We start from the raw sequence: 25,779 nt of genomic DNA, 5'->3' as shown, positions 1-25,779 counted from the left end.
AGAAGTTAATTTCCTGTCGGGCTCGTCGCCCACTCTCACAATCGGCCGATTTGTCTTCCTGTTTTCTGAGGTTGGGATTTGTGCAGTTCTGTGGGGCATCCGCACACTTTTCGAATGAACAATACCTCTGTACAACTGTATGAAAGTTTGGGAAACTTCTGATTGAATGTTCTGTTATTCCAGGTAACTCACCCGAGCTCTTAACAGCATCCATGTGTCAACCACGCTTTACCTGAACATACGCACAAGAGCAGCAATTCATAGAACAATCTTTATCGAAAGGTAGCTATTTTTTCCAGTATCTTATATGTTCAGCAGAGATTTTAACATCTGAATGCCCTCGTCTGGTTTAAACTCAGGTTCTTGGCATTCTCAGTATATATATATATATATATATATTTGCTCGATTAATTTTCTATCTGTTACTTGATACTGAAGTTACGGAGCGAGTTCATGTTTACTGCAGGACACTGTCAAGAGCTCAGGTCTCAGATACTCAAAGTATCTTCACCCATCCCATCAAAGCCCTGTCCCATAGACTGCCTCTATCAGAGCGGGCAGCCCTCCATTTTCCCCATGGTTAAACCTTTTTTTTTTTTCTTTGGAGATTTACAAGTCTATATTTAGAAGATGCTATGTTTGTTTGTAACAGAAATAAAGGAAATTATAAATGATGGAAAGCAAACTGCTGGCCTGGCGATGTTTTGATTATGTACATCGGTTGTGTTCACCAGTTTAAGTGTTGATTTTTAGTATTTATAGATTTTATTTGTATTTTGTTTTTATATTTTTAGTTTTAATATTTTAGTAAGTGTATTATGTGCTTTTATTTTAAAAAATATGATTATTGATCACTTTAAGTATTACTATATAGGTTGAATTTATTTTTAGTTATTAATTGCATAGGCATCATTTTAGATTTTTTTATCTAATATTTGTAGTTTTATTTCAGCTTTGTCAAAATATTTTTAATGGTTTAGTTAACAATGATAACCATTTAGTCTACATAATATAAAAATCAAACCTATTTTTTTTAAAGTAAATCATTAATTTAAAAAAATTGTCTTCTAATAATAAACTTTATTCAAGATTTAATGACTTGTTTCAGAGTCACGCCACTCTGAAATGACTCCTAATTATTTTTCAGCTGCTCCTCTACAAACTCCTCCTTTCTGGTATGTAAGGTCCACTTTTCATGATATCAGTTGCTGATTTTTCTAAATAAATATTAAACTCTAAAATGGATTTCCATTTAAGGGACTAAAATAGGTTGCAAACACTATTCCAATTCTAAAATCAAGTCATGTAAGTTTGTGCTTATTTTATGCAATTCATTTTTTTTAAAGGAAAAAAAAAAAAAGCTTTATTTCTGAAATGACTTTCCTTGATTAATTGCCACACAGACTTTGGGTTAATGTTCGCACATTAGCAGGAACTATAGATAATTAGTTAGTTAATTCAGTAATTAACTGCAATGTGATGTCAGTTAATTGAATAATAAAAGTTACTGCAAAAAAGCAATTAACTAGATTGTGGGTTACATTCATGCTTTTGAAAGTTAAATTGACCTTCAATCACCAAAACCATTCTTTTTTTAAAGTTAAATATATTTTTCATTTTATTTATTTTTTGTTAGTATGTCACATAATCTATACAACTGTTCAAACTTTTGGTGTCGCAACTCTCAAAAATAGAGTAATAACCGTAATAATGTTAAATAATATTACCATTACCAACACTTTTCTACTTGAATATATTTTAAAATGTAATTTATTTCTGTGATGTAAAGCTGAATTTTCAGCATCATTACTCAATCTGCTGATTTACTGCTCAAGGCACATTTCTTATTACTATCAATGTTGAAAACAGATGTGCTGCATATTATGTAGAAACAGTGATCTGTTTTTGCTCCAGATTCTTCAAAAGAATAGCAAACAAATGAAACTGACAGATGTCCTTCCTTAATAAAAGTATTAAAACTGACCCCATATTTTTGAACGTTAAGTAAAAGCCTGACTTACATAACCTAAAAAGTGCGTGTGTAAGACATGCTGTAATGGTGATGTAAAAATTCCAGTGTGTCAGTATGTAATATACGGACATTGCTGCATCTCCAGCCACACAGATGCCTGCGGCCCATTTGGTGAACGTCATTGGCACGACAGTTATTTGCACAGGAGCTCACAGGAATGCAAGTCACCCCGTTTAAAGACTGGAGCGGATGCCAGGTAGGAATATGCTCTGTGTCCCGGCTGACCCTTAGAAAGTGCCCCGGCCTCACCCGTGGAATTAGACAGGGTGGCCCTGCAGACCAGGACGCGACGCAATGCTGAGGTCTAGGTCAGATCAGGCCCGGATTACTCCTGCTGTGATCACATGAGCATTCATTGGTTACGAAGAGTCGGCACTGTCTCTAAGCATTAAATGTGGAACAGATTTGGACACAGAACTGGACGGTCCGTCATCATTCTGATTTAGGTCATGGAGGGTGGGGTCATATGATATCATGAGCAAAAAGCCGTAATGTTGAAATGCTTGGGCTTAGGTTTTTCTCTGAATTAATGAAATGCAGATATGTCACGTTGGTCAGACTTCATGATGGTGCATCATTTTAAATGTCTTGTTCAAGATTATGAATGGGTTTGACTTATGATTAAGTTTATTATTCATTATAATTTCATTGCTGATTGCAATCAAGGAAAACCTTATAAAATATTTCTTTAAATAAAGTCAACATTAACTGAATATATATATATATGCTTTTTTATAGCAAGTAATAAAAATGTGTTTTTAAATTGTTTTGGATTGTTAATAGTGGCAGCTAGCTAAAAATGATTTTTTGCTTTATTTTATTTCAGTTTTTCAATTTCAAGTAATGATTTTTTTTTTTTATTCTTTATTTTTAGTTAGTGACTATGAACCTGCTGCACATAATGCTGTTGACTTCACTTTGAGATGATGTCCTTGGAGAGCAGCACACACCGTTTGACTCGGTAAATGAACTGCTGCCTCTGGCAACCAGCTCGAGTTCCCCGGTGAGAAATGAACACACGAGCAGATGAGAGGACAGTGTAAAGAGGAGGAGGGAGGGGGCGTTACGTGATGGGGATTCTGTGTTCGCAGGAAGAAACCCTGATCCCAGCATGCTGCTGGGCTGGCAGGCTATATTTAGCTGGTGTTGCCATGTGCCTGGAATGCGAGACATACATTCTGCAGCGTGCACATGTGAGCATGCAAAGGGCCTGGGGGAGGAAGAGAAGAGTCCCTGAAAAAAAAATTATTACACTTTTCACATAATTTTAAATTAATGCCTCTCATATGGAAGGAGCCATATTATGGATTTCAATCCTTTGAAAATTTTAATGCTAAATAAAATTGCACATATGCACTCTTGTTTTAATGCAGAGAGCACAGAATGACCTGAAATATCTTTTAGGACACTCTGTTTTTTGTATGCATGGGTTCAGCTCGTGCAGTTCAATGCAGCCACTGTGTGAAAAGGGAATCAGGTTGCTGCAGTGGGACCTGTAATAGAACAATTCAGTGTTTCTCCAGGCACTTACAATGGAGGGCGGTTTGTGGGAGGAATCCTTTGACATTAAGGATAAACACCCTGTTTGGCATGTGATTTAAATCTTTGTTCATGAAACCTCAGAACCTTTTGATGCAATCACCTGAGCCATAAATAGCAGTTGACAAGTTGATTGCTTTTAAAGGCATAGTTCACCCCCAAATAAAAAATACCTGATCATTTATTCACCCTCAGTTTATCCAAGATGTAGATGCGTTTGTTTCTTTATCAGAATAGATTTGGAAATGTATTATTACATCGCTTGCTCACCAGTGGATCCTCTGCAGAGTGAATGGGTGCCGTCAGAATGAGAGTCCAAACAGCTGATAAAAACATCACAATGATCCACAAATAATCCACACTACTCCAGTCCATCAGTAAATAGACTGGAGTGGTGTGGATTATTGTGATGTTTTTATCAGCTGTTTGGACTTTCATTCTGACGGCACCCATTCACTCTGCAGAGGATCCACTGGCGAACAAGTGATGCAATGCTACATTTATCCAAATATGTTCCCATGATGAAACAAACTCGTCTACATCTTGGAAAAACTGAGGGTGAATAAATGTTCAGGTATTTTGTATTTTTGGGTGAACTATTCCTTTAATCAAATGTAATGAATCTCACGTGTCAAGCAGTCCATATGAAACATCTGCAGCACTGGTGTCTATCATTCATGGCTTTGATTTTAAATCGGCAATCATGTATCTGTTTAGGGACATGTGCAACCAACTGGGAAAAACCTTTGCTATTAAGAGCCCAGCAAATGCCATCTGGTGGCTCCCTTACAAAGAGCAGTCACTGCTGAAGTACAGCCACTGTCTGTATCAGAAGACAATAAATACACTTATATATGTTCATGTAATATCATCCTCCATATTTGTATTCATTTAGATGGTACTCAAAGGTTCTTTAAAGATGGTATATGATAGTAATATAGCATAGTACTTTTTGTTAGTATCTTTCATGTTGGATATCTTCATTGTGTGAACTAAAAACTGTAAATAATGATATAATCAGTAACTCATGCAACTAATTAAAATGATTTAACCGATTACATTTACTTATTTATTTTTTCTTGGTAAAATAAAATATTGTTGAAATTCTTCTTATTAATTTTATTGTGAACAGGTAAAGCTGTAGCGCTGCATATGACATAATATATGAAAAAAGTAAACTATATATTATTTCATATAATGACATCTTGACATTTTATGTACTCTATTTAAAAGACTTACAAATCGTCTGATATCAAGAATTTAAAGATCATTGTCACATTATGAACCGAGAGGAAAACTAGGCTAAGGCTTGTGTTTCTCACGTATTTCGATGAACTGTCTGTATGCAGTAAATGTTTTTTTACCACATGGAGGCGCTCATGTCTAGTTTTCTAATTCTGTATCAAGACCAGAGAGAGTACAGCATGTCAAGAAATGAAAATTATTAATTTAATATTAACTTAATTTTACAATGTATTCAAATCTATTACTTTACAAAAATAATAATAATATCAATTGCAAATCAAAAAAATATATTTTTTAATGCATTCTATTATTATCGCAGTTAAAAAACTAATTTGTTTTAAGGAATGATACCCTTTAAAAATCTGATATGGGTTTATATTTAAGTTTAATTTTGTCAACTCTCTTTGTCTGAGTTGTAAGGTGTCAGGTCCAGTGTTGGGAAGGTTACTTTGGAAATGTAACTCAACACTGATTACTGTCAGACTTTCAGAATCCTTCTTCACTTGAATTGAGATTATACTAATTTAATTGTAAAGTAAAACCACCTCAAAATACGACTTTAGCAGCTCTTTTTACTTTGCAATCTTTTTGAGGTTAATTATAATAATAATAATAATAAAACCGTCAAGGAATGAGCATGTGTCCTAATCTGGGTCCTCAATTCCTGAAACATTTGTGTCTCATATTTTAAATATGTATATGTGTCAAAATATTTACTTATGGACTTACCCCGGACCTAAACAGATGTTTGGAACGTCCCCTGTTTGCTGGGTATAGGGAGAGCAGAGGTGAAAGTAAAACATCATTATTAAAGATAATGTTGTAGACAGAGATATATTTCTGCTGTGGCAAGTAACTCAGAAGAGTGGTCTAACAATACTAGGTGGTATTTTGTAGAAATGTAGAAAGACTTCAGTATAATTTCACTTTGAACATAAAATGCACATTGTTACTTTCAACCCCATCGTTTGGGACGAAAGTAACACAACAATTTAAGCTAGATTTTTTTCTGTTAGTCTTATTTTTCTTAGGTATACCTGATTGTGACCTTGTTAATATGTAACTGCAAACATATTTTGTCCCTCTCAAAAACATCTGGATAAAACCAGACCTCTGTTTGTCTTTCTGAACCTCACTCAGACATATTCTTTTGGTATAATATGACATAAACATTTGTAAGAAATGACGCAAGACACAGAAATTCACAGTATAGCATGCACTGGAACAAAATAAATACTTTTTGTCACTGTAACTCCGGACATTTAAACTTTATTTAATTTTATACAGAAAAAATCTGAAATTTAAACTTTAGGATGTTTTAAAGCACTAAATAACCTGTAGATTGATCTTTACACTTGAAACAAGAAAAACAACACCACTCATTAAAAAAATTACAGCTTCAATAATTTACTTTTTGTACTCGAAAACAGTTTTACTGACCTAACTTCGGGAAACGATGAGGAAATCATGTGATAGTTCTCAGCTCCATCAGGGATTGAATGCTGAATATCTGTCATAGCTGGGAATGCAAATGCAGAAAGAGGCTCGGAGAAAATCGCTTTGTTGTCAACTGCGTAAATGTTTGGAAGTCAAAAAAACACTGGACAACCCAGCTTGACCCCTGTGTACTGTGTTAAAAATCTGAGTACAATCTTACTGTCAAATTAACCCAAATTAGATTTGATATGATACAATCAAAAATCAGGTAGTATGAGTAAATCTTTACCTAATTTGCTGTTCTCAGTCAAAAATGACTGGCCTTTTAAAAACTGCTTGTGAATCTCTCATTCCGCAATATTATAACCAGGTCTTGGATTCGAGATTCTTGTTTTTTTTTTTTCAATTACTTCAGATATGAGCATCTGTCAGATGCATAAATGTAAATGTCACCCTCCTAAGAGAGTAGTTGAGAACCTCAAAATGCATAAAGAATATTATTTTAACCATAGAATTTGCCATCAAATTGACCCATAAACATAAAAAGTCACTAAATATGAAAAAAGCATAGGTTAACCAGTATTTCTGACAATCTGGGTCAAACTGACCAGCAACATAACATTATGGTTAAGGTGGTCCTTCCAGCTCTAACCATCTTGACCAGCTATCAAACCACCAGAAGCCAGTTTCAGTTGCATAAAAGTTTGCTAATGGTACCTTCGATCACATTCTCCAAGAAGAAGCTGAGCAGCGAATCTTCACAAATCTTGCCAGGAGAGATTTCTTTGATGTGCTTCAGTCTTTCCACAGCAATGATGATGTTCACCACTTGTCTCATGCTGTGAGGATGTGAAGACATCTCCAGTTTGATGTCTTCTTGTATGTCGCATTGGCATCTCTGGAGAAAAATAAATATGTTTTAGAAGACTTGATATTGATCTGCCATAACCATGAGTATATTTAACAGCAACTCACCATGCCGAGAAAATCTGGGCAGTCCATTTCATCAGAGTCAGCACTGTCAGAGTCTGTCTCGAATGCTCTGTTTAGGAAACAAACAAAATGCATCATTAGAGTAGATTCAAAGCTAGTTAAAGGAATAGAAATATTCTGCTTCAATTACAGATTTGACTTTATACACATCATCAGGTCAAGAACTATTTAATAATGCATTCATAAAAATATAAATAAACAAGTGATACTTGAACAAGAAAACAAGAAAACTATTTTTATATTTATTTATTTATTTATGAAATTAAAAAAAGCATGACAACATTTTATTATAGTATTAGCATGTTTGAATGATTAGGCATGCAATAACAAAAATGTTTATGATTAATTTTGATAATGAATGATTAATTTTTGATCTTGGTATTTCTGAATATTTCTTAAGGTCTTGACTACTCAAATTTTATATGGCTTGTCATAATGCAAGGATGCCATTAAACAGCTTATTACAGGCTTTTCAAAATAATAATAAAACAAAGTATTAAACAAAAATGTAGAAGGTTAAATACAAGAATATGAGCCTTTTGTTTTGTTCAGCAACAATTGTAAATATAGCTGCAAGCAGCGATGGCGGGCTCAAGCCACCAGTGCCATCGCCACCCCGGTGGCATCAGGTAAACTGTGCCCAGCAGGCACATGCATTCACAATATCCCTCTGGCAGTGAAGTTTTAAAGGATATGGCAGTTAAAGGGTTAATCCGAATCATCTAGACTTTAAAATCACATTCACAGAACAATATATATGTATAACTTTAGTAACACTTTACAATAAGATTCCATTCATAAACATTATGTTAACATGAACAATATTTATATAGCATTCATTCACGTCAGTTAATATTCAAAACTTAAACATTAAAACATTGTTTTATTGTGATTTTTTTCCAAGCACATTTTACCAATTCCTAACCATATAAATCTTAATAACTACCATTATTTTTTATTTAATCATTTATGAGTGCTATACAATAGTCCGGGAAAGCTGGAAGAGAAAAACTCCTTATATTCATGTGTGCAGAATTATTAGGCATGTTTTCTTTTACAGATGAAATGCGCTAAAATAGACTTTTAACTCAAACTGTAAGGTCGAAAATTATGAAATACCCATGAGAAATATCAAACACAAATGCAATACAGAAATGGATAAGTTAAGACTTGACCATTGTACAAAAAATACTGACTGGGTCATGAGGTCAAAAAAGAAGAAGAAAAAAACAGGTCAAGAAGAACTGACAAAAAGAATTGCAAAATAATTAGGAATTAATGTGAAGATTAATTTTTAGTCAATTCTGCAAGACAGACTTTTCAGGAAAGGAGGTGGAATAAAAATGAGCTCCTAAATCTTAATCCTGGATTCTGGAAGATATATTCCTCAAACCATCGAACAAGAGGAGGTGGTGCTGGTCCTTCACGAGTCACTCTAATCTGTGCATAAAGCCTATATAAAGACTTAATATATAGTATTTCACAATACTTCATGGTATTCTAATTAAATCATTTTTTGGAATCTTAAGTCTCTCAGAGCCTGACACCGAGTAATTCTGGAGACTCCAGGAAAGTGGCAGTTCTGTAAAATGTTGGCGCTGGAGACTAAATGCTCCCTGATAGTTTCACACCTAATTCATTTAACACACACACACACACACACACATTACCCACAGTGACAGTGGGACTGAGTGACATCAGATGTATGATAGTTTTTTTTAATTTTCTATCATCCATACAGTGTTGTATAGTCATGAAACTATGGTCATGAGACCAGTCATTCTGAGGAAATATGCCTCAGAATGACTGGTCTTCTATGTGTACATTTTTTTTTTTTAAGTGTTTAGAAGCTGCACTTTAAAAAAATAAAAAGACATTTACTGGTTCCTTTTTTACTATTATTTCAAAAAATCATCACGGCAAAACCATTCAAGCTATCCAAAATTCATTCACACCTATTCTGTAAGATTAATTCTTTAAACAGTGGTAAAAGAGGATGTGGTGCTGAACCTTCAAGAGTCACTCAAAACGTTATCTGTCCATAAAGCCTATAAAGAATTATTCTTAATATACAGTTCACAATACTTCAGCTTGTTATTCTAATTAAGTGAGGGTCATTTTATCAGTAAAATACATAAAATACATATTATTTTTCTTTGAAAGATTTCTATAAATGATTTAAATCATACTCGTTTCTACAATAATTATTTAAAAGTAATCCTATAGCTCCCTCTGGTGGCCATTATAGGTACTAAGAATTGCAAGCTTGATTTATAAGTTATGATAGTTTAAATTTTATGCTGGCTCTTGAAAGTGATAAAGCTATGAAACTTACTGTGCTTCCTTCAAATGAGGACTTCTACTTATATAAAAAATTATGAAGATTTAGAATGAAAAATTGTAAAGATATAGTAAAATATCTATTGTATTTTTTTATGTTACTTTAATAAATCTCTATGGCAACACCATTTAAGCTATCCTAAACCCATTCACAATTTAACATCTCAGTATGTAGGCATAATGTTGAAAAAGGAGTATGGAGTAGTATGAGTAGGAGTATGAATTCATTTGCAGGCTTTATCATAAATCCACAATAAAATTTCTGAGTTCTGTATCAATCTGTGTTGTTGTTTGTTTATTTTTGTGTTTTATTTTTCATAGGAAGATAACTTACTCTCATTTTTAATAAATGTGCTTATAAACCAAGGACAAGCTATTTATAGCTGTATTTATAAACTGCTTACTACTGACTATTGATATTGGGACAAGGCTTTATAAAGCATGAACTGACTATTTAATAATGAGTGCAGTTATTATAAAGTGTTATCAATGAATTTGCTAATGTTAACAAATTAGACATTATTTTACAGTGTTATCAAATCCTTAAATGACTCATAAGCATTTGTGAAAGTTCTGCTTGCATTACAGCTTAGTATTGATCTGTGAGCTGAACAGATTTACTGTTACATCCATGAGATTATGTAAATTAAAATAAATATAATGTCACAGGATGTCATAGGTCAGTATCAAATGAGTTTGAAATTATTATTTGCAGCACAAATAAGGTTTTTTTAGGATTTTTAAAAATCCCTAAAACTGTCAGAAAAAGGTTAAGGCCTAAGCTATTTCTATGTGAGTGGCTAATTTTATTTTTGTTTTTATAATTGTAATACACAAACTATGAAATTATACAAAATGTATAAAAAGATAAATAAATAAATACGCACACATTAAAAAAGCAGCCAAGTCGAATGAGTTTCCTTTTTTATATAGATTAAAATTGAAGACAGAAACAAGTGGTAAATGTGGTCACTTTAATATTCAAATCCAGTAGATCCAGTTTATGTTCACGTGGCTGTTTTCGTTTATATTCGCCAAGCTATTATGTATTTTGAAATAATCTTGTCCGTGATGTGTTCGTTCGTACGACGAAAGACAGAATCCTGCAGCTCGAGAGATATGTTATTCTGCCAGTCGCGCTTTCAAATAGTCTTGCACACTTAAACTGGTCACAAACACCTGCATTTACCTCTTGTTGTGTTACAGTGGGTTTATTGTGTGCATTTGTGGTAATATTTTATTTAAAAAAGCTCTTAAACAAGAATAAATTCGTTTGTTTTGAGCTGGACACTGTACGCGCTGATCGGAGGCGTGATTTCAGATAGGCAGCCGCGAATATTTCATTTTCACACAAACAGTTCAAAAACATCTAAATGTAGCTCTTGGTGTGTTCTAATTGGTTGATTGTGTGATATCGCTGTAATAATTTATTTTTAAAAGCTTTAAAACAGGAATAAATTCGTTTTCTCTGAGCTCTTTACTCCAGACGCTCGTGGTCACAGCGGTGATTCATCTCTCCTATTTCTCACGTATCTCTGGCCAGAAATAATTTATCCATGAGCCCTGAACCGGTAATAATCAGATATGTTGGTTTAGCTTGTCAGTGTGAATTAAATCTAAGTATTTGTTTGTATTTTTAACCGATTTAAAAGTGAAAGTAAAAGTTCGGGAATTGAACCTGTAGGGGCGCTATTTCTTTCAGACAATGGAAGTCTGAAGCACATATACTCAAACAGAGGGACAGAGTGAGATGAGATGTCTGACAGTTTTTTAATTTTCTGTTATCCATACAGTGTTGTAAAGTCGTGAAACTATGCATATTTCCTCAGAATGACTTTTTCATCTGTATGAAAAAATTCTTTGACGTGTTTGGAAGCTGCAATTTAAAAATACAATAATGATTCCCTTTGTAAGGTCATTTAAAACAATCACCACGGCAAAACCATTCAAGCTATCCAAAATCCATTCACAATTTAAGTTCCTATCAGAAATACTGATGTGTGTTCAGAGTTTTGTGAAATTCTAAGTATGTTATTTGCCTCAAAATCACCTGAGAAGTATTCCAGTTTGACATGTTGCCACGGCAACAATTTTTTAGATATCAATATCCCCCTTGCAGATTTATATCGGCTGTGTTTTAACATTATTCTGATGAAGTTTGAAGCAAATCGAGTAATAATAAGATGCTGAATTCAAATCATTTTGAAAATGACACACTTCCTTCTGCCAGTTGGTGGCGCTATAACTTTGACTCCTAATAGTCACATATATGCGATCGACATCATACAACGAATAATCTGATGAAGTTTGATTAAAATCAGGAAATGTATGTGGATGGTATTAGACACTTCCTGTTTCTAATTTCTTGCCATAATTTCAACGCCTCGCCACGAGCAAACCGTTCGAGATATCAAAAATCCCCTGGCAATTTTTCATCCCCAGTGTCTTGAGATCATGTTGACCGAGTTTGGCGGCAATCGAGAAAAAAACCTATGACAAGTATTTCAAATTCCAGAGCATGCGCTTTTTACATAACTCTAAATAGCTGACTTCCTGTTGGGTGGAGCCTATGACATGCAATACGAAAGTTGTTCGGCACGATGAGATCTATATGTGTACTGAGTTTCATATGAATATGTGCAAGTATGTGTGAGCTATACATCAACATTTCTGACTGTGTTCCAGGGGGCGCCGTAGAGCCCCTGTGCCACGCCCGGGTCCCAGCCTCTGCAGGCTCCTAAAGGCCACAGATTCCAAAGTTTGCGCGAATTTTCAAGAGTTTTTGAGTATGTTAAGGACCCCAAAAGCCCCCACAACTTTGACGAAAAATTTGAATACTAAACCCTAAATAGCCAACTTCCTGTTGGGCGGAGCCTATGATATGCAATACAAAAGTTGTTTGGATTGATGAGATTTATATGTGTACCGAGTTTCATACGTCTACGAGCAAGAATGTATGATATATGGCCCTCCATATTCCAGGGGGCGCTGTAGAGCCCCTGTGCCACGCCCGTGTATCAGTCTCTGCCCGGCCCTAATGGCCGCAGGTTCCAATCTGTGTGCCAATTTTCAAGACTTTTTAAGCACGTTAAGGGCCCCAAAAGCCCCCGAGACGTTGGAAAAAAATAATAATAATAATAATAATAATAATAATAATAATAAAAAATAATCCTAAGGAAAACAATAGGCCTCTCGCCCTTTGGGCTTGAGCCCTAATTATGCAGTTGGTTTTTTGTGGTCACCGCTTTTGCAATACTGTGATGTAACTAAAGTTTTCAAAAAGTATCCGAATTTGCAACAGTTTTGAACTACACATGGGATTAACATAAGAAAACAATTATTTATGAAATTGAAAACATAGTGAGTTAAATATTACCCATGTGACAACTAGCCCCGGTCACAACTGACACCAATCTGTGCAGAAAAAACTTCTACACACTTATTAAGATTTACTTGTACTTGAAAGAAATTTAAGACTTACAATACCTGCAGTGTTATTTTGTTGAGTGATCCCTGAAAAGACAGCGACTTACTCAAGCCCCACTGCAAGAATCAGATAACAGCCCATAAAATCACATCACATCAGCAGTGGCCAAGAAACCTCGGACTCAATGAATTAATTTTCTATTATGCAGACTTCAGGTAGTGAGTGTGGGTCAGATCACCTCCAACAACATCACACCGAGCACAGGAGTCCCACAAGGGTGTGTTTTGAGCCCGCTTCTCTACTCGCTCTACACATAGGTTACTGAGGATTTTTAGGTCAGCTTACATCTGTGATCTCTGATTGGGTTCATTTGCTGGCTTCTATGGCTGAAGTACGCTGTGTTTTCCCACCTGGGGTGTTGTAATACTAATAGGTAATTTAATCAGTGGGCTGATTCACACAGACCAAAACAAAAACACAACACAAAAGGCACATTTCAATGTAGAATAACTAGCTGTAACATTGTTTTTTTTTGTGGAAAAAGAAGTATGTTAACTTGCTTCCTAAATATCGTCAAACATATTATGCTATTTTTATGTTTTAGAACATTCAAAAATATAACATACAGCACCTTTAAAATTATATTATATATTTTTTTTTCATTTTTAGTCATTTAAACTGCCTTAAAGGTCCCAATGACATGGATTATTTCCTTTTCTTTAAATGCTTTTTAATGTTTCCTTAGGTGTATTTATATTGTTAGTATGATTTTTACATTTAAAATTTAGAAATAAAAAGCATTTTTAGATCCTGATATTAGCCCTCTGGCTTGAATGCTCTGTTTGAAGGGGCGTGTTTGCTGCAAGACTCAGAGTAAACCACAACTGTTGTGATTGGCTGACATCTTTGCATTCGAAATGCATATTACATGTGAAACCCCTCTCATATATATATATATATATATATATATATATATATATATATATATATACATACACACACACATTACTATTACAGCTGTCGAGATTAACGAATCCTGGAAGTGTTGATTATATAATTATTTTTTCGATCTTTTCCCCATCACATGAAAGGCTGCAGTGATGAGCATTGAGTAGACAGAGTCTGTTTATCACGTGAATGCAGTGATCTCGTCATAATTGCAACACGTTTTCTCTCACTAAATGCTTTCACCACAGCTAACAGCAAACACATGAATACAGTAAGAGCTCCGTTCATTGTAACGGCAGTTTGGGCAAGTGTGCACATATATACTCGCGATGTGTAACAGCTCCGGAAAAAAGCAAGCCTTCTTTGATCGCTCTCTGTAGTTAAATCACAATTTAAATAACAGATTTGTTTCATGCTACTAAGAGAAACAACGTGAAGTTGATCGTTTAGTCACTGGCTTGATTCACTGATGCATAAACAGTATTAAACGATTTAGAAAGAAAGTCTGTGTGAACTTGAATGATTAGCTACACATCAGAAATCACTGATCACAGATCAGGCATTAATGAACACTGTCACTCACTGTTTGTGCCGGTGCCATCGAATCCATATCATAAAAGTCTGTTTGTAACGCCTGTGCTGACATTGCGACTGAATTATATGTAAATATTTGGGCGGGCAAAGCAGAGAAAGGGGAGGTAACAAATCTCGTTACAACGTCACAACGAGGAGATTCAGCCCGTTTGAGTTTCCATTTTCTCAAAGGCAGAGAAAGATAGAAAAATCTCAATTTACACCGATTCAAATTTCTAGAAACTTGGGGAGCATATACAGGCCAGGGGAACTCATATTAATGTTAAAAAACCTCAGAAAGTGACATTTTCATGTCATAGGACCTTTAATAATTGCCTGTTTAAATGAAACTATGACAAAGAAATATTATTATAGCATAAGTGCTGAATTAATTTGCTGATTCAGACTTTAAGAAACCTAACCTAATGAACTTTTTTTAAAAACAGGTCACGAATCAAACGTTCTGGATGAATTAATGACCTCTTGTGACGAGAAAGTTTGAGAATGTCCACAATTGGGTTATTATGAAAATAAATGCTTCAGCAGAGAGGGTTTTTGGGGTCTAGTTATGCAATCCCCATTCACTCGCTTTAAAATAAATTCCCTCTTTTAAAAAACATTGGGCATACAATTGTCCAGCAGAATTTCTGCGTTTATGAAACTTCCTCATATAGCTTCTGGAAAATGCTGGTATAACATGCCACTTTACATTATGAGAACACATGACATGAAAACCAGTTCATAAGAACAGCTGAGGTTGCATTAGTGAGCAAGTGATGCAATGCTACATTTATCCAAATCTGTTCCCATGATGAAACAAACTCATCTACATCTTGGAAAAACTGAGGGTGAATAAATGTTCAGGTATTTTTTATTTTTGGGTGAACTATTCCTTTAATAAAATGTAATGAATCTCACGTGTCAAGCAGTCCATATGAAACATCTGCAGCACTGGTGTCTATCATTCATGGCTTTGATTTCAAATCAGCAATCATGTATCTGTTTAGGGACATGAGCAACCAACTGGGAAAAACCTTTGCTATTAAGAGCCCAGCAAATGCCATCTGGTGGCTCCCTTACAAAGAGCAGTCACTGCTGAAGTACAGCCACTGTCTGTATCAGAAGACAATAAATACACTTATATATGTTCATGTAATATCATCCTCCATATTTGTATTCATTTAGATGGTACTCAAAGGTTCTTTAAAAACGGTATAGTAATATACCATAAAGTATCTTTCATGTTGGATATCTTCATTGTGTGAATTAAAAATTTATTTAAAAAAGTAAAAAGGAATTTTGGGTTTTCATGAGCTGTATGCCAAAATCATCAGTATTAAAACAATAAAAGACCTGAAATATTTCAATTGGTGTGCAATGAATCTAAAATATATGAAAGTTTAATTTTTATCATTACCTTATGGAAAATAATGAACTTTTTCACAATATGTTAATTTTTTGAGAAGGACCTGTATTTCAATGAACTGTCTGTATGCAGTAAAATGTTTTTTTTTTTTTTTACCACATGGAGGCGCTCATGTCTAGTTTTCTAATTCTGTATCAAGACCAGAGAGAGTAGCTACAGCAGAGGGCGCTGTGACCTGTTTTTTTATATAATTATATAAAGAGTTATTTTATGAAGCATAAATTTGAAATACAAGCTATTATACATTTGTAAAGTTTCAGTTTATTTCCCAACCTCGTATTTCTTAATAAATTGTCATTGTTTAATATGCCATTTAATCGATTATTTGGGGGCGATTCAGCCAACGCAATATGCAATTATGGGTGAGATGAATGTAAATGACATTCTATAACAAAGAATAAGTGTTCTGTTAATTGGGTTTATCCAACTAGTGCATTAAAATGTATAAATGCAGTTGATTTATGCTGTTAAGAGCTAAGCACAAGATTTAACTTTTTCCCTTTTGTGCACATGTGACTTATTTGTTAGTGCACTTTGGTATTCTGTTATAATTATATGATAGTCTTAAGTAAAATACAACTTTTCAGTGCAGAATCTTGTTCGAAAAAAGCACAGTGAAGAAGTTGTTGTTTTAATTAACTACACAACACCAAGTAACATCCATGTCTTGTTTATTCAAAAATACAAATCAGTGCAATGTAAAACAATTCTCATTTTAAAATAAATTATAATATATATCAAACATTATGGCAGCAGATTCCAAGAGTTTTTGAGTAGGTTAAGGGTTCCACAAAAGTCCCAGAGACGTTGGAAAATAATAATAATAATAACAATAACAATAATAATAATAATAATAATAAATATAGAGCTCTCACCCTTTGGGCTTGAGCCCTAGAAATAAATAAAGCTGTTCAAAATGAATTTACCAATCCCAACACATTTAGAGCATAGAAAAAGACAACAACAACAACAACAAAAACAACAAAAACTGATCAATACATCAGTACATCAGCTCAGGCATTTTTGCAACCCTGAATAAATCCAGACTATAAACTGTACTTGGTACATACTCTCTGAAAATGTGTTTCTGGATCAAGTCCGGATTAGTTTTTGATCCTCAAGTGTGAAGTCTAGGATTCGTTCAGTTGGCCTCTGGTACATTTCCACCTTCTCCCAGTCGTCAAAAGCGGTGGTAATAAACCATCCAGGAAATTTAACAGATTCAAAAGTGTTGTAAGCTGTACCCGTCTCTTTCCTGAAGAAGAGGAGGCTGTCGTTTCCATTCGGGTCATCAGTTTTAATGGTGTTCAGAGGGCCTTTGACCTCCTAAAACAATAAGAAAAATGTTTAAATCCTCATTTTAGGATGTGGAAAACATTTTTTTAGGGAAGTTTAATGTGTTTGTGCTGCACAAACCTTCAAGATCAGAGCGGGGGAAGAACCGTCTGACTGGGTACAAGCAAGGTAGAGGTTGCTGTTGGAAATTTCCAGACACACAGGCTGGGCGTCTTTTGGTGTTGCACTCGAGATGTACGTTGACATACTGAACTGAACTGAAAGAAACATAAAATGTGTAGGGGGAACCGTCAAAAGGACATTTCAGAAGTCATGCATTAAGATGCAAAAGCTTGTGTTTTAAAGATTTACCTTTGTATTGCATTGTTCCAGCACTCAGCGTCACAGCCTTCAAATGAAGAGGATCGCTTTGTTTGTTGCTCTGTACCAGAGTCTTTTTGTATTTATCACAAACGGTGCACTGCAAGGTCTGCCTGGTCTTATTGTAAGTGGGTGCTACATTAACCATACGCTCTGTGGAAATAGAAAGAACATCAATTACAAAAAGAACAAATGCGTAAATGTTTGGAAGTCAAAAAAACACTGGACAAACCAGCTTGACCCCTGTGTACTGTGTTAAAAATCTGAGTACAATCTTACTGTCAAATTAACCCAAATTAGATTTGACATGATACAATCAAAAATCAGGTAGTATGAGTAAATCTTTACATAATTTGGTGTTCTCAGTCAAAAATGACTGGCCTTTTAAAAACTGCTTGTGAATCTCTCATTCCGCAATATTATAACCAGATCTTGGATTTGAAATTCTTGTTTGTTTTCTTTCAATTACTTCAGATATGAGCATCTGTCAGATGCATAAATGTAAATGTCACCCTCCTAAGAGAGTAGTTGAGAACCTCAAAATGCATAAAGAATATTATTTTAACCATAGAATTTGCCATCAAATTGACCCATAAACATAAAAAGTCACAATATATATATATAAAAAAAATAGGTTAACCAGTATTTCTGACAATCTGGGTCAAACTGACAAGCAACATAACATTATGGTTAAGGTGGTCCTTCCAGCTCTAACCATCTTGACCAGCTATCAAACCACCAGAAGCCAGTTTCAGTTGCATAAAAGTTTGCTAATGGTACCTTCGATCACATTCTCCAAGAAGAAGCTGAGCAGCGCATCTTCACAAATCTTGCCAGGAGCGATTTCTTTGATGTGCTTCAGTCTTTCCACAGCAATGATGATGTTCACCACTTGTCTCATGCTGTGAGGATGCGAAGACATCTCCAGTTTGAAGTCCTCTTGTATGTCGCATTGGCATGGCATCGTTCTAACATAAAGCATAAAACTAAACAGTGAGAAAATGAAATGACTTTCAATTAAGATACATGTGAAAGTGCATTACGTTGCATACCTGTCGTTTAGTTCAGTTCCCTCTTAGAGTCACTGAGCTGGTTAAATCGTTGTTTCTCTTGTGAGAGTGTTTGGCTGAATGAGTTGTGACAGTGGAAGTGAGCTTTTATACAGAGCAGCGGGATTTTCCCCTTAGAGAATAGCGTAACAAAGGAAGACAAGTCAAGATTTCATCATAACCATAAACAGGTTTTTAAAGTAATCCTTTAAAGTGTAAATAAACTATCAGTTTCTTCTGTTCGCTATGACTCTAAGATAATTTTTTTAATTGAAAAAATAATAATGCTAATCATACATAGATTCAACCCTTTGATGACAATGAATCTGTTCTCACTTACTTAAAAGTCAGTTTGAAGTGTTTTGACTGTCCTAAAGTACAGTCAGATATTGTAAAAGCAAAAAAATTTTTTTTTTGAATATTTCTACTAAAATGTTATATGGCATGTCATAATGCAAAGTTGCCATTAAACATCTTATTACAGGCGTTTCAAAATAATAATGAAACAAAGTATTAAACAAAAATGTAAGAGGTTAAATACAATGATATGAGCCTATTGTTTTGCTCAGCAACAATTGTAATTACACAGTTGCTTTTTTTGTGGTCACTTGTTTTCCTGTCTGCTTTCGAAATACTATGATTCACCATTAGTATCCTAATTTGCAACAGTTTTGAACTACACATGAGATTAACAGAAGAAAACAATTATTTATGAAACTGAAAACATAATAAGTTAAATATAACCCATGTGACAACTAGCCCTGGTCACAACTGACACCAATCTGTGGCAAAATTAGCAAAAACTTGTTCACACTTATTGAGATCTACTTGTACTTGAAAGAAATTTAAGACTTACTTTAGACGTGATACCTGAAAAGGGAGTACAGGAGTCCCACAAGGATGTGTTTTGGGCCCGCTGCTCTACTTGTTCTACACATATGACTGTGTGTCCACTCGCACCTCCGCTTCTGTCATCAAGTTTGCGGATGATGCAGTGGTGATGGTGATTTCCAACAACAGTGAGGCTGCCTACCTTGATGAGGTACAGAGTCTGACATCATGGTGCCAAACAAACTGTCTCTTTCTGGATCTCAGCAAAACCAAGGGCTGGTTGTGGACTTCAGGAAGAGGCAGCATCGGATCCACACCCCACTCATCATTAACGAGACCCCGGTGGAGAGAGTTAGCAGCTTCAGATACCTTGGTGTACTCATCTCCGAGGACCTGACCTGGACTAACCACATTCAAGTTCAAGTTAAAAAAGCCAGACAATGACTGTACCATCTGATTGGGGCTATAGAAAACATATTGACTCAGTGCATGTCATTGTGGTATGGAAACAGCTCTGCAAAGAGTAGTGCACTCTAATGAGTGCATCTCCAGATCTGATCTCCCAAAGACATGCACCCCAGGAAATCTAGGGATGTGAAGGTCCTCAGACTCCACCCACACTGAAAACCCATTGGTTAATCTGATGGGATAAAACGGAGAGGCTCAGTAGGAATTTCTTCCCTCGATCAGACTACTAAACCTGAACATTAAACACACTGCACTTTAGAGACCCTGGTAGTGTAGGGCTACCCTATAACTCTCTGCACACTGCACTTTTTTTAAGACATCCTAACTCTGCATCTCATCTGCACTGCATATTGTTTACATCTCTGCGCATCATCTGTGTAGCAGTTTCTTTGTAGCATTTCTACACAGCATTGGTGTAGTAGTAGCTTAATATATTGTATGTATTTAATTATCTTTTTATTATTTCTGTATATTTCATTATTTGTATTTAATTCTTCTTTTTTTCCGGATATTTCATTATTTGTATTAAATGTTCTTTTTTTCCTTTTTTTTTTTTTTGCACAGTCTAAAAGAGTATACCAGACCTATATTTCACTGCTTGTTGTATGTCATATAACTTGTACGTGACAAATAAAATCTTGAATCTTTATAAATGTAGATAACATGATCAGTGTCACAAATTTGTGACCAAAATGTCACTACTTGCCAGGTTGAGAATACATAACAGGAACAGTCGCAATTTACAATGAAAGGATATTTATCCACGTTTTAATTCGTCTTTTTTGAATTGCTGAGGCTTTTGATGTCAGCTTACATCTGTGATCTCAGATTGGGTTCATTTGCTGGCTTCTATGGCTGATGTATGCTGTGTTTTCCCACCTGGGGTGTTGTAATACTAATAGGTAATTTAATCAGCGGGCTGATTCACACAGACCAAAACTAAAGCTAGTTATTCTATTTCAAAGTAGAATAACTAGCTGTAGCATTGTTTTTTTTTTTGGAAAAAGAAGTATGTTAACTTGCTTCCTAAATATCGGCAAACATATTATGCTATTTTTATGTTTTAGAACATTCAAAAATATAACATACAGCACCTTTAAAATTATATTTCATTTTTAGTAATTTAAACACTGCCTTAATAACTGCCTGTTTAAATGAAACTATGACAAAGAAATATTATTAAAGCATAAGTGCTGAATTACTTTGCTGATTCAGACTTTAAGAAACCTAAATTAATGAACTTTATTTTTTGATCTTAGATTTGTTTCTTTTTCTTTATTTTTAAATTGTGTTATTATGAAAAGAAATGCCTTAGCAGAGAGGGTTTTGGGGGGTGTGGTCTAGTGATGCAATCCCCATTCACTCGCTTTTAAAATATATTGGGGCAAGAATGTCCGGCAGAATTTCTGTGTTTATGAAACTTCCTCATTTAGCTTCTGCAAAAGGCTGGCATAACATGTTAACCTCAGCAGCACTGCAACTTTACATTATGAGAAAACATGACATGAAAGCCAGTTCATAAGAACAGCTGAGGATTTGCCAATTTAACTTCTTAATTTTACTGTATTTCTATGAAGTTTCTGTCGTACAACAGACAATCAGGATTTGTTAACGTTCTAGTAAATAACAGGAAATTGCGTCATAAACCACAATAACAGCAGTGTCTCTGCCCTTGTAAAACTAGTTTGGCCTGGACTTTATCCTGACATCCTGTGACTCGGTTTTTCTAGGTGTGTTACTAAAGGATGTGTAGCATCATTAGATATATGATCTCAAAATGACACATACTAGTTACATCATAGCCTCAGATTCTTGTTTCCTGTTGTCGTGTCCAGTATTACAGAAATCTGAAAGGGTGTGTGAAGGAAGAAAGACAGATAAAATATTATAAGCTAATATTATTGTAAGTTATAATATTTTATATAAATATTACTAGGAGCAACTGTTTAAATCAATTGAGTCTTGATGATATAGTGATATACCCTACCGTTCAAAAGTTTGGGGTCAGGAATATTTAAGAAAAATATATAAGGAATATTTAAATAAAAACTTTTTTTAATTATTACTTTATACTCAGTACCAATGCATTAAATTGATCACACATGTCAGTAAAGACATTTGTATTGTTACAAAAGTTCTCTATTTCAAATAAATGAAATTATTCTACAAAAAAACCATGAAACAGCAAAACTGCTTTCATTGTTGATGATAATATTCAGAAATGTATGTTGAGCAGCACATCAGCATGCTAGAATGATTTCTGAAGGATCATGACTGCTGAAAATTCAGCTTTGTATCACAGGAATGAAACTACATTTTAAACTGTAATAACATTGCACAATATTAATAGTTTTAGTGTATTTTTAATCACATAAATGATTAAACATTTGAACGGTGTTGTATGCTTGTACATGCGTATGATGTAACCTTGTTTGTACTTCCAAATATGGTCTGCCATCACTTCCATGTGTGTAAAACAAAATTGGTCATGAGGTACTTTATACTCTTGGGTAAATTAAAGAGTATTTAAAGTTTATAGATTTAAGAACCCACACTATATATCTATTTCTATATCTCTATATCTCTCTATATCTCTATATATCTATATATATATATATATATATATATATATATATATATATACACACACACACACACACACACACACACACATATATACATATATACATACATACATACATATATATACACACACACACACACACACACACACATACATGCATATATATATATATATATACACACACACACACACACACACATATATATACATACATACACTGTTAGAAATGTCTGTAAATTTAACAGTATTTAACTGTAAAATGAACTGTATTTTACTGTAGGACAGTTATACAGCATATTACTGTATTTTAAAGTAACATTTTGGGGAATACCCTCTTGGCGACACTAAATTACAGTATTTTTAATTTACTGTAAATTTAAATACAGTAAAGAAAAAATGAGCGCGAAACCTGACCAATCACAGATCAAGTTTTATATCCCACTTGGAGAAAGAAGAAAACAAGACACACAGATGCGAAAAGAACCAGTCAGATGCAAAGGTGGGTACAAATATTACTTCTTTTACTTTAAATATATTATATCTTTGGTTTAACTAAAACAAAAATATAAATAAAAAAAACGCTGCCACTGTATGGCGCGCAGTCACCTCACATTTATGCTGTGAAGAGAGCTAGAGAGAGTTGTGGTGACACTGTGCAAACATTCATATTTCTTTCCTTTCTTTCCCTTTTCTGAACGTTTCACCGTCAAAATATGGACATTAACGGGTCTCTGCCTTGGGTTTGACCACTCCATGAGCTGGTGAGTGTTCATGTGAACTGTTAGCCGAACAACAAAGCTTTCGTGGATTTAGCTTAAAGTCAGTCGGATTTTTTCCCGCTATTATCGCTTGCTGTTAACTGATTACCCCATATAAATGCACGTCATGCTTGTAGTGCTAGAGTAAAACCCGCAATGTTCGTGTCGTGTGCAAACACTGGCGTCTCTGTGGAGACATTATACGCCTTTATTAATCATGCCAAAGGGCATAAAAACACGGCGAACTTAAGGTTTTCGTGTGCAGTTCCTGAATGCTCATACACTTTCCAAAGCCTCTCCGCCCCTCAGTCTCACATTTAACGTTACCGCAAACACATAAAGTTAAGGAAACTAAACAACCAAGAGAAAAATATGTCTACTTCAAATGTAACATTTGTTCTGTACATCAGCATCGGGAGAAAAACATAATCTCGTTCGCGAAAATGCGCCGCAAATGGCACAGAACACAATGGAAATGTTTTCAGGGGACCCCAGTAAGTGACGAACCCGACTGTGTACATCCAATGCGTGATCAACGGCTGTCCGAATTCACTCACAGCTTCAAGTGAACCGTATTAGTGGACTAATGTAGAAATGAGTAAATGAGTGTTAAGGGGGCGATTTCGGATTTAGCCAACGTAATTTCCTCATTATTTTAACCTGGGATGTTCTCGTGACAAAGCAGCATGGTGTCTATCAGCTTAATAGCTGTACTTAGGACATAACTGTCTTATTATTGCTGTTAACATAACTGTTGCAAATAAATACATTTTATACAAAAAAAGTTTTCGTAATATGCTTTATTTATCTGTGTGTGTCTTAACTTTAAAATTAGCTGTTTCATCTTTGGACCCTACATTACCTTACATTTCTTACCTATGAAACTTATTTAAACATAACATTACATTTTTTTTTACAATGTTACTAATGTATAGATTAATATCTCACCCTCATGTTCTTTTTACATTTTTTATATTGTATATAAAGTTGTATGTCATAAATATGTAATCTCTGTATTTTTTGCAAGAAAACAAAAGTAGACATTGAGTACTAAACATGCTCCATCCGGGTTCGTCACATATTGGGTCCCCTGGAAATATTTCCGTTGTGTTCTGTGCCATTTGCAGTGCATTTCTGTATTTGGTTGTGTTGTGAGTATTTGGTTGTTTTGTTAGACATTTTTCACATCAAATGATCTAACTTTTTTTTCTGTTATGTAAAGGTTAAATGTTAACCCTGACAACAGCAAGTGCTCCTCAAAGTTCCACGTCATCAAAAGAAGTGGGAAGATGGTGCAAAGGAAGAACTCTGGTCTGAACCCTCATGTATCCTCCTTCATTAAAGGGATAGTTCACCCAAAAAATTAATTCACCCATTAATAACTCACCCTCATGTCGTTCCAAACCCGTGAGACCTCCATTTATCTCCTCTGTCCCTCCATTGAAGCTGTGTGTTCGGTCTGCTGTCCATGTCCAGAAAGGTAAGAAAAACATCATCAAAGTAGTACATGTGACATCAGAGGGTCAGTTAGAATTTTTTGAAGCATCGAAAATACGTTTTGGTACAAAAATAGCAAAAACTACGACTTTATTCAGCATTGTCTTCTCTTCCGTGTCTGTTGTGAGAGAGAGTTCAAAACAAAGCAGTTTGTGATATCCGGTTCGCGAACGAATCACTCCATGTAATTGGATCCTTTTGAACCAGTTCACCAAATCGAACTGAATCATTTTAAACGGTTCGCATCTCCAATACGCATTAATCCACAAATTACTTAAACTGTTAACTTTTTTTAATGTGGCTGACACTTCTGAGTTCAAACAAACCAATATCCCGGTGAACTGCTGTGAGAAGAGAACTGAAGATGAACACCGAGCTGAGCCAGATAACGAACAAAATACTGACTAGTTCACGAGTCAGCCACATTAAAAAAGTTAACAGCTTAAGTAATTTGTGAATTAATGCGTATTGGAGACGCGAACAGTATAAAACGATTCAGTTTGATTTGGTGAACTGGTTCAAAAAGATCCGGTTACATCGAATGATTCATGAACTGGATATCACAAACTGCTTTGTTTTGAACTGTCTCACAACAGACCCGGAAGAGAAGACAATGCTGAATAAAGTCGTAGTTTTTGCTATTTTTGGACCAAAATGTATTTTCGACGCTTCAAAAAATTCCAATGGACCCTCTGATGTCACATGGACTACTTTGATGATGTTTTTCTTACCTTTCTGGACATGGACAGTAGACCATACACACAGCTTCAATGGAGGGACTGAGAGCTCTCGGACTAAATCTAAAATATCTTAAACTGTGTTCTGAAGATAAACGGAAGTCTCACGGGTTTGGAACGACATGAGGGTAAGTTATTAATGACCTAATTCAGATTTTTGGGTGAACTATCCCTTTAAGGAGTTTCTTGATTTCAGCTGGCAAAACTATTAAGCTACTAAGAGCAAATACATTCTACAC

The 25,779-nt window shown here is 34.8% G+C and overlaps 1 protein-coding gene and 1 long non-coding RNA gene across 2 annotated transcripts; both read right to left on the bottom strand.

Annotated features, from left to right (window-relative positions):
* Nucleotides 1–6,837: 6,837 nt before the first annotated feature.
* Nucleotides 6,838–13,211, bottom strand: LOC113054864 (uncharacterized). Its single transcript, XR_003277449.1, has 3 exons — nucleotides 13,073–13,211; nucleotides 7,229–7,295; nucleotides 6,838–7,151 (listed from the first exon to the last, which is right to left on the bottom strand). It is a non-coding gene; the product is annotated as an uncharacterized LOC113054864 (long non-coding RNA).
* Nucleotides 13,212–16,623: 3,412 nt separating this feature from the next.
* Nucleotides 16,624–18,771, bottom strand: LOC113054687 (interleukin-1 beta-like). Its single transcript, XM_026220385.1, has 5 exons — nucleotides 18,669–18,771; nucleotides 18,397–18,584; nucleotides 17,608–17,769; nucleotides 17,377–17,513; nucleotides 16,624–17,286 (listed from the first exon to the last, which is right to left on the bottom strand). The coding sequence occupies exons 2-5, from the start codon at nucleotides 18,578–18,580 to the stop codon at nucleotides 17,053–17,055; spliced, it is 717 nt and encodes a 238-aa protein (XP_026076170.1). The 5' UTR covers nucleotides 18,581–18,584; nucleotides 18,669–18,771; the 3' UTR covers nucleotides 16,624–17,052.
* Nucleotides 18,772–25,779: the final 7,008 nt, after the last annotated feature.

This window comes from Carassius auratus, chromosome 35, assembly GCF_003368295.1.
Source record: "Carassius auratus strain Wakin chromosome 35, ASM336829v1, whole genome shotgun sequence".
NCBI lineage: Eukaryota > Metazoa > Chordata > Actinopteri > Cypriniformes > Cyprinidae > Carassius > Carassius auratus.
The sequence above is the reverse complement of the archived record's forward strand: the minus strand, read 5'-3'. Positions and strand labels throughout refer to the sequence as shown.